We start from the raw sequence: 10,150 nt of genomic DNA on the forward strand, positions 1-10,150 counted from the left end.
ACTTGGAACACGATTGATCAAATACACAGCAGCCAAAACAGCATGACCCCACAAATGATTAGGAACACATTTATCTAACATCAAGGAGCGAGCAACCTCCATTATTTGACGATTCTTCCGTTCGGACACACCATTTTGTTGGGGTGTAAACGGAGTAGTCGTCTGGTGAATAATACCATGATCACGGAAAAAACATGCCAAAGTGTGATTCACATATTCTCCTCCGTTATCAGACCTGAAGACCTTAACTTTGGTCTGAAACTGAGTAGATACCATTGTACAAAATTCTTGAAGAAGTAACGGAACATCACTCTTATTTTTCATCAAGAACACCCAAGTTACCCGAGTACAATCATCAATAAAAGTAACAAACCAACGGAATCCATTAGAAGTAACTTTTGCAGGACCCCACACATCAGAATGTATCAAATCAAATGGTAAAGTAGCTTTAGAATCACTTACAGGAAAGGAAGCACGATGACTCTTAGCCATGACACATGTTTCACACTTGAACTCTGAATCACTACAAGTGCGAAACAAAGAAGGAAATAGATGCTTCATATAACTGAATGATGGATGTCCCAATCGTCGATGCCACAACCAAATTTGATATCTGTTATCCACTTTAGCACTTAAAACTTGATGATTATTTGAACCGGAAACAACAGTATCCTCCATAGTCAAGATGTACAAACCCCCTATCCTTTTACCATAACCAATTATCTTCTGAGTTTGAATATCTCGAAAATAACAATACGTAGGATAGAAGTGAGCAGAACAATATAAAGTATCAAGAAGTTTTCCTACCGACAAAAGATTGCACTTAACATCAGGAACAAGTAAAGCACGGACCAGTGATAAGGTTGGAGTCAAAGAGATAGTGCCTTCACCCTTCACAAGGGAAAGTGCTCCATTTGCACTAGTAATATACGGATCACGAACATAATCACATAACTCATCAAACACTCTAGGGTCACTTGTCACATGATCAGTGGCCCCAGTATCAATTATCCATTTATTTGTTCCACCAAGATGCATAACAACACTATGATTATATTGAGCCACTGAACAAAAACACGAACAATAAAGGCACAAAAGATACGCAGCGGAATGAAAACAATTTACCAGAGACTGTAGCAATCACTGTTCACGGTACTGTAGCAAATACCAATCACTGTTCACGGCACTGTAGCACATACCAATCACTGTTCACGGCACTTTTTTTTTTTTTCTTCACACGGAGGAAATCACGAAAAATGTGGGCACAAAATTTAAAGCACACAGGTCACCAAGAGCGAACTGCTCTGATGCCATATTGAACTAAACATGGTAAATACCAATATTAAACTAAACATGGTAAATACCAAAAATATATATGACAATATTTGGGAATTTCTTATATTTCATTAATCTCCAAAGTGGAGTATATATAGGAGTTACAATTGGTATTACATATGTACTTCACCAATGTGGGACAATAAACTACTATTTACATTTTAACTAATGTATAACTCGCAACAACTCAAACTTATATCTAATTAGAAAAGTTAACTAGGCTAGAGCAAGCTCATTCATACCTAGCTATGCAAGATCCCAAAAAGGTTGGTACGAGGTTACGAAGAAAAAGGAGCTATTGTTCTCGTTCTACACTAGGTCATCCGAGTCGTCCAACGTATGCCAACATGGGTGTGTGCTTTGCCTAGAATTTTCGAAGATGGGATGTCGCATTCTAAGGTTTTTTCAGAGAACAAGAACATAGTTACACAAAAGAAAGTCATTTCAGCACACAATTTCTTTTCTTGTACGCCTATATTTATTGTTGTCTCTTGATTCTTATTTGATTTACTCAATCTAAATGTCATAAATATAGTTAGATATGCAAAATAGAAAATAAATGTGTGAAAATCATTCATCTCTTGAAAACGAACGTGTCAACATCACTTCCATGTACACAGATACATCTGTACGTATACCGATGCATGTGTACATATATTAATATGTGCACAAATAATACCAAAGTTCTCTTCTAGCGCTGGTGGTTTGGGCTTTTTGCCTTTTCGTGCATATGCTGGGATTCTGCTTTACTATGGTTTAATTTTTGCAAATTTATAAACCGATTAAACAGACAAATTTACACAATAACATGCAACCCGTTTCAAACTCATAATCTTTTGAAGGTAGGAAACAATCCTTTCCACTAAAACAAACTTGTTTTTTGTTCACCAACCTATAATATTTCAGTTTTATAGAACAAATTTGATAATTAAAAATAATAAAGATAATACAACATTAAAAAATAAAGGCCTCTGTCTAAGTTTTGCACAGGGCCGACCTTGCAAAACATTGGGAGAGTTTTGTACCAATTATCTCTTATATGGAATGAAAAGTTGCAAAGGGTATGAGTAAGAATCAATATAACTAGCGATATTATTTTTCTTTTTTGAACAAATGATATTATCTACATTAAGAGGAAGGGAATTGGGCTTAATCTCACAATAAACTAGTAATAATATGATTCAAATTCGTTTTTGATGAAAATCGAACTAAACAATATTATTTGTATCCTTACTAAGAAAGATATGCTGCCAATTTTGGTTAAAAAAAATAAAAATAAAAATCTCTTTATTTCGTCTTTCGTCAACGTGGACCAATCGAGATTTGACTAGATGAGGTGCTACACATCACACTCATATAAGAATTTCTATGGACCACGTTGATGGAGAGTACGAACTAACCAAAATTAATAGCTTGTAACGACTTACGCTACAAGTCAATCATAATACGACATTATGTTCACGAATGCGTTAGGAAATTATCTAAAGTTGAGAAAAGTACGGATTGGCTTTTTCAAGCCAGCTGTTTTTTTAACGCAAGAGTGACGTTCCCCGACTTTTCTCAAGTGCACGCTACAGTACTACTACTAAACGTACTCACACTGAATCAGTTTCCCGGAAAACCATCGGGATGTAGTCGTCCCTAACCTTTCAAACTGTTGCAGCATAAGGATGTGGCTGATGAAGATCAAAGGGATTGGATTGCATCACAGCGTAGTTCGAAAATGCATCGAAGTGTTCTTAGTTTGAATGTTTGAAACTTACAAGCGATTTGTAATAAACGTGTAGAAGTGTGCCATCGGTCTAATTTGTTATGTTTTCAAGTTGTCGGCTCTCTCACACGAGTGAGGCATGTGAACTTCCGACGGTTATTTCTTGTCCTATTCGATTCACCACAGCAAATGTGTGTGTAAATCCTTTTGCTTCTGTAATCGAATCCAAGAGAAATACAAAGAGAGCAACGTACTCTCCAAGCTAACGCCACCGTTGTTCATCTGAGTGTTCTTCATTTTTCCAGAAAATTTATTACAAAACCTCTCAACTTACAGAAAACAACACAAACTATTATCTCCATTTTTTATTTTTTTCCGAGAAAATGTCAACTGTAATTATTTTTTGAAAAGCAGGAGGAAAATATTGTGCAAGTTTCAGAAGCCTCCGTGTTCTCTCGAGTCCCAACAGCCAAGTCCAAGGTCTTTGTTCATAGCTTTCGGGGTAAATTAAGGTTTGTGGATTCCGAAGCAAACCTGAATTGAGTTTTGTTGGTTTTCTGGTTTCTCGGTTTTCGTTTTCGATGCTTAATGATGTCTGAAAGGGCCTAAAGTTCAGTGCTTGACTCTTTTTTTATCCTTTCCATGTTGTTTGGTTGCTGAGAAAATAAAATGACAAGGAAAGAAAATACAATTGATTTTTGGAAATCTGAATTGTTTATTGCTGTTTCAGCTCTTACGTTGTTATGATTCCATGTTTTCATCTTTTTGTCTACTTCTTGTTGGTTATGTTTATGGTTTGTGAGCATTTTAAGGTACTAATTTTTTGTGGTTGTGGGATTTGAATTATTGCTTCCAGAGGCATTGGATTTGAGGAGAGTGATGGATTTGAAGGGAGGTAGAGGAAAAGAGAGAGTTTTCGGAGAAAGAAATGGTGAGTCGATTAGTGGTAGTTCATCAAGAACAGACAGCAAAAAGGTTATGGTAGAAGATATTTCTGGAGATGAGATTGAAATGAACGTGAGTAGGTGTATGTCTGTAGTTTCAAGTGTAGAAGATATTTCTGCCCACTTAAAGAATTTTGCTGGGTCAGTGAGATCAAGGGAAAGTATGGACCAGTTTCGAGGTGTAGAAAGAGATCGGTTTTATGGGTTTTACGCGAGCCCTACGGTCGGGGCTCAGCGTGGAAGAATGCCAACTTCTGCTTATCCTGACGAGGGGCCTTCAACCTACAAGGTAGACTCTTTTGATGGTACGAGTGAAGTTGAAAATTTAGAGCAGGATCGAGCGGAGCTTCTAAGGAAGTTGGATGAGCTGAAGGAGAAACTGAGCAGATCATATGATGTGGCAGATAAACCAAGGGAACCGGTTCCTACGGAGAGGAGTAGAACGCTGCCTGATCCTTATGGTAACCTGTTAACTTATACTCTTTCGATGCAGCCTTACGGTGTGGATGAGCAGATGACAAGACCCCCTTACTTCAACCATAGCCATGGACCTGTAACTTTTACGGAGCATCATAATATGGTTATGCGGCAGAAGAACTTCGATCCTCCTCAAAGGCATCCATGGAATGCGATTCCAGAAAATGAGGATCCGTCTCAGCAACAAATGAAACGGAGGCCACCCCATCATCCACTCCAATACCCAAGACCACCACCTAACGAAAAATTTATGGGACAGCGCATGGAATTCAACGCAAATCCACATGAAAAAGCTTCTCACTCACCCGCTTGCTCTTGCTCAGGCTGCTACAACCCAAATTGGGTAGTTCCACCCCAAGTCCCTCTTGATGATTTTGGAAATCAAAGGGTTCCAAAAGCTCCAATTAATTTGAATTCCAACCACCATGTCAATCCTGTTATATTTCTGCCACATGATTATAATCCACGACATGCTAGTCTTCCTCCGTTGCACACAAGGTGGCAAAGCGACTTTGATTCAGAACCAAGAACCGCTATGGCAATCAATAGGCGTGCACAAATCTTCCATCCTGTAGCAGGTGGTGCCCCATTCATCACATGCTTTAGGTGCTTTGAAATACTGAAACTGCCGAGAAAACTTGAGAATATGAATAAGAATCAGTCAAAACTGCAGTGTGGTTCCTGTTCAACTGTTATCTCACTTGAAATCAAGAACAAAAAGCTCTTTACTTCTAAAGGTTCCAAGCGACAATCTTTTGAGTTTGGTCAAAGTTCTAATGAGGCATTAAAAGGCAGCGTTTTAAGTCCTCGTGGTAGTCCGAATGAAGGTGACACCAAATCCCCCTGTGATGATTTAGATCATTCTGATCATACCTTGCCATTCATTGACACCGAAGACAATTTACTGACAGAAGATCAGAAGCTGGACGTGGATGAATCTGAGAAGAGGCGAGGGCCTACTTCCATCCCTTCCAAGGAGGAGGAGGAGGAGGAGATATCAGATTGTGTGATCGCTCTGCTGGACATGGATGAATCTGTGAAGAGGCAAGGTCTTACTTCGACATCTTCCGTCCCTTCCAAGGAGGAGGAGGAGATATCAGATTGTGTGATCGCAAATACAGATGTTTCTGGCTCTGCTGAGTTGCCAACAAAAGAGTCCTTTTCTCCAAAGCGTCCAGGTTCGCCTCTTTGGGAGCAGTCTGATAGTTCTAAACATACAGTAAGCAGAGCCGAGAAGGGAAATGACAGTGACTGCAAGAACCAAGACAAGGCACTCTTTAGAAAGATCACTTCTCGACAGAATTCTGTGAAAGATAGTTCAGTGGAAACCAATGTAGATGTTTCTTACAATGAATATCTCAATACCAACATTTCTCAAGACTCTGCAAAGGGAAGAAAAGAACAAGATCGCCCCAAAATCGGCAAGGGTGCACATTCCTTATTGGTGGGTCTCATAAAAAAGAGCTTTAGAGATATCTCAAAATCTAACCAAGCTGTGGAGAAAACAAGGCCTACTGTTTTTATTAACGGGCAACCTATTCCGGATCATGTTGTTAGGAAAGCTGAAAAGCTCGCTGGCCCGATTCGACCTGGAGATTATTGGTAAGTCTTCATGTCGCCTCCCAACTTTTAGTGTATGACATGTAAATTCCTCCTAGCTGAAAAAGTAACTTGTTTCATATCCGCATTTTTAACTAGGTATGATTTCAGAGCCGGATTCTGGGGTGTGATGGGCCAAGCTTGCCTCGGCATAATTCCTGTGAGAACAATAAACTTTTGATTTGTAAATATTCTTGCACACGGTTCATGTGGACTTATAATAAAGCATTCGTTTCGTTTTGCAGCCTTTTATTGAAGAATTCAATTACCCCATTCCAACAAATTGTGCTGCTGGCAATACCGGTGTCTATGTAAACGGGAGAGAGCTACATCCGAGAGATTTGGACCTGCTTGCAAGGAGAGGACTACCAACTACAAGAGAGAAATTTTATATCGTCGAAATGTCTGGGAGAGTGGTGGATGAGGACTCAGGGGAAGATTTAAAAAGCCTTGGCAAACTTGCCCCCACGTAAGTCCTTGTGCTTATATAAGTTTGATTACAGTGGCATGTTGATTACCGTCTTGTTGTGAAGATCCTACGTAAAGAAAATTGCTCGATCGATATCAAACAACTTAGCTTGATCCTTATTTGGCTATTGCCCTGTGTCTGCAAGCGTAAACTAAGATTACCGTCATTTTCTTGCTTTGCATTTGTTAATTTCTTTTCATTTGGTAATATATCAACCTTCATAAATGTTTATGTATCAGCTTGTCTGATGGCTTATCATTTATTAATTTGTATTCGTATTGATTCATTCATGATCGTTGACGTTTTATTGGACAGAATTGAGAAGGCAAAGCTTGGATTTGGCATGAAGGTCCCCAGAATGGCTGTGTGAACATTCACTTTGCGATTTAAATCTTGTATGCTTCGAGTCTTTAAAGATGATAATGACGGGTCAATCACCGTTTAAATTCTTGGCGTGTTCTTGGATCCTATGTGTTTGTTAGTTGTTCATACGTTTGCATCTCTGCGAGTGTAGGTGATATGTACATTGTATCATCCAGTTGTGTAATTAAGGGAACACTACCCCAACCTACATGCTCCACTCAGAAAGCTTCAACATACAAGTTTCAACAAAAGAAAATTCAAAGAACTTAGCGAAGAAGGCTTTGGTGTATTTAACACAATACGTTGAAATGAAGGAAAACTTATTTATTGATATCCCCGATAAGCTACAAATATGTACATATACATGAGTCAAAATAAACACACAAGAGGGAGCCTTCACAAAGGTTGCTTAGGAGAAGTCTCAGCAGTCGGTAGAGCCCCAGAAAGAGAAGGCACCGGAGGGGGATCATTTGGAGCCTCAGTACTGGACAGAACCCTAGAAGGAGGAGGCATCAGAGGTTGATCATTTGGAGCTTCATTACGCGGTACAGCCCCAGAAGACGAAGGCAATAAATGCCTTTGGAACAAACCCACAAATCTCTGATGATCAAGTAAAACCTGACCATCAGTTTCCTTCATCTGGTCAAGCTTCCTCTTCATGTTTGTAGCATAGTCATGTGCGAGCCGGTGCAACTGTTTATTCTCATGCTTGAGCCCCCTAATCTCCTGTTTGAGACTCATCACTTCAGCCGCCAATGATTCAACTTGGCGGGTTCGAGCAAATAGGCGTTGGGCCATATTAGACACAGAACCTGCACACTGAACACTGAGAGCCAGCGAATCCTTAACAGCTAACTCATCAGACCGTTTGGAAAGTAGTCTGTTATCTTTGGGAGTGAGAAGGTTCCTGGCCACCACCGCAGCGGTCATATCATTCTTCATCACGGAATCCCCAACGGTAAGAGGACCAGTAGGGGAGACGAAGGATGGGCGCCATATGTTGTCTGGAGAAGGCGGGGCTGCCTCTTCAACAAGGTTCAAGTCAAAACGACGGTCGGAGGGGCCAGACATTTTCAAAGGTGTTGAAGAGAGAAGAGGTCGGACAAATCAAGATCTTAGAAGTGCAAGAATGAAGCTTCTACTGGTGGAGATTCAAGTGTGCTTTGGAACTTAATGCCAGCCCCTATAAAAATCTGCACTCGACGGAGCTTCAGAAATCGAAGAGGCGCCTGCTCAGAAATCGAAGAGGCGTTTGCTTTCTCAAAAGCTGGGCTGCTTAGAGATCACGAGGGTTGATCTCAGAAATCGAAGAGGCGTTTGCTTTCTCAAAAGTTGGGCTGCTCAAAGACCACGAAGGCCGATCTCAGAAATCGAAGAGGCGCTCGCTTTCTCAAAAGCTGGGCTCCCCAGAGACCACGAGGGCCGATCTCAGAAATCGAATAGGCACCTACTTTTCTAGCCTTGTCAGCACCTGTCAGACGCACACTCAGCTTTGCGGAAATTATGGGCATTCTGTCTAAGACTTCTGGGGAAGTAGAAAACACATGAATCTTACTGTTCAATCACCCACTTCCCACACGCAACAATAGCTTATGGGTACCACAGATAACTTTGCCAAAGTTCTCTGCCAAAGTTGAGCACGTGAAGCTGGCAGCTCCCACTACATCGCTCTGACCAAGAAGGGTAAAAGAATAGCAAAGAAACAGCATTAACAAAGTTTAGACCCATAAATTTTGAAGGTCTAGCTACCAAATTATTACCCACAAGGGTAAAGGAACAGTACCACTGCTGGATAATTGGAAAGTCCCTGTGTGTCAACCTCTGTGCTTCGTGGCAAGGTAGACTAGCAAACATGCCCAACCTTTACTCACATTCGAGAAAACACTCCCAATAAGATTGCTTGCTCCAAAATCGAAAAGGCACCGTCCTCCGAATCTCAAGAGCCAGACTCCCAACATGACTACTTTCTTAAAAATCGAAGAGAGGGTAAAGGAACAGTACCATTGCTGGATAATTGGAAAGTCCCTGTGTGTCAACCTCTGTGCTTCGTGGCAAGGTAGACTAGCAAACTTGCCCAACCTTTACTCACATTCGAGAAAACACTCCCAACAAGATTGCTTGCTCCAAAATCGAAGAGGCACCGCCCTCCGAATCTCGAGAGCCAGACTCCCAACATGATTACTTTCTAAAAAATCGAAGAGACACTGCTCCGCGAATCTCGAGAGCCAGACCCCCAGCATGATTGCTTTCTCAAAAATCGATGAGGCATCGTTCTCCGAATCAATCGAAGAGGCGCTTGCTTTCTCAAAAGCTGGGCTGCTCAGAGACCACAAGGGCCGATCTCAGAAATCGAAGAGGCACCTACTTTTCTAGCCTTGTCAGCACCTGTCACACGCACACTCAGCTTTGCAGAAATTATGGGCATTCTGTCGAAGACTTCTGGTGAAGTAGAAAGCACATGAATCTTACTGTTCAATCACCCACTTCCCACACGCAACAATAGCTCATGGGTACCACAGATAACTTTGCCAAAGTTCTCTGCCAAAGTTGAGCACGTGAAGCTTGCAGCTCCCACTACATCGCTCTGACCAAGAAAGGTAAAAGAATAGCAAAGAAACAGCACTAACAAAGTTTAGACACATAAATTTTGAAGGTCTAGCTACCATATTATTACCCACAAGGGTAAAGGAACAGTACCACTGCTGGATAATTGGAAAGTCCCTGTGTGTCAACCTCTGTGCTTCGTGGCAAGGTAGACTAGCAAACATGCCCAACCTTTACTCACATTCGAGAAAACACTCCCAACAAGATTGCTTGCTCCAAAATCGAAGAGGCACCGTCCTCCGAATCTCGAGAGCCAGACTCCCAACATGACTACTTTCTCAAAATCGAAGAGAGGGTAAAGGAACAGTACCATTGCTGGATAATTGGAAAGTCCCTGTGTGTCAACCTTTGTGCTTCGTGGCAAGGTAGACTAGCAAACATGCCCAACCTTTACTCACATTCGAGACAACACTCCCAACAAGATTGCTTGCTCCAAAATCGAAGAGGCACCGCCCTCCGAATCTCGAGAGCCAGACTCCCAACATGATTACTTTCTAAAAAATCGAAGAGACACTGCTCTCCGAATCTCGAGAGTCAGACCCCCAGCATGATTGCTTTCTCAAAAATCGAAGAGGCATCGTTCTCCGAATCTCGAGAGCCAGATACCACAGACCACTTTTTCAAAGTGCTCTGACAGAGTTAAAACAT

At 41.2% G+C, this 10,150-nt stretch overlaps 1 protein-coding gene and 1 long non-coding RNA gene across 2 annotated transcripts; both read left to right on the top strand.

The window, feature by feature from the left end:
- Nucleotides 1–2,853: 2,853 nt before the first annotated feature.
- Nucleotides 2,854–7,231, top strand: LOC126627495 (uncharacterized). The gene is made up of 5 exons (XM_050297073.1): nucleotides 2,854–3,558; nucleotides 3,903–6,069; nucleotides 6,166–6,226; nucleotides 6,312–6,535; nucleotides 6,851–7,231. The coding sequence occupies exons 2-5, from the start codon at nucleotides 3,926–3,928 to the stop codon at nucleotides 6,903–6,905; spliced, it is 2,484 nt and encodes an 827-aa protein (XP_050153030.1). The 5' UTR covers nucleotides 2,854–3,558; nucleotides 3,903–3,925; the 3' UTR covers nucleotides 6,906–7,231.
- Nucleotides 7,232–8,358: 1,127 nt separating this feature from the next.
- On the top strand, nucleotides 8,359–9,725 carry LOC126627499 (uncharacterized). The gene is made up of 2 exons (XR_007625028.1): nucleotides 8,359–8,637; nucleotides 9,552–9,725. It is a non-coding gene; the product is annotated as an uncharacterized LOC126627499 (long non-coding RNA).
- The last annotated feature ends 425 nt before the right edge of the window (nucleotides 9,726–10,150 follow it).

The sequence above is a fragment of the Malus sylvestris genome, chromosome 6, assembly GCF_916048215.2.
Source record: "Malus sylvestris chromosome 6, drMalSylv7.2, whole genome shotgun sequence".
Classification (NCBI taxonomy): domain Eukaryota; kingdom Viridiplantae; phylum Streptophyta; class Magnoliopsida; order Rosales; family Rosaceae; genus Malus; species Malus sylvestris.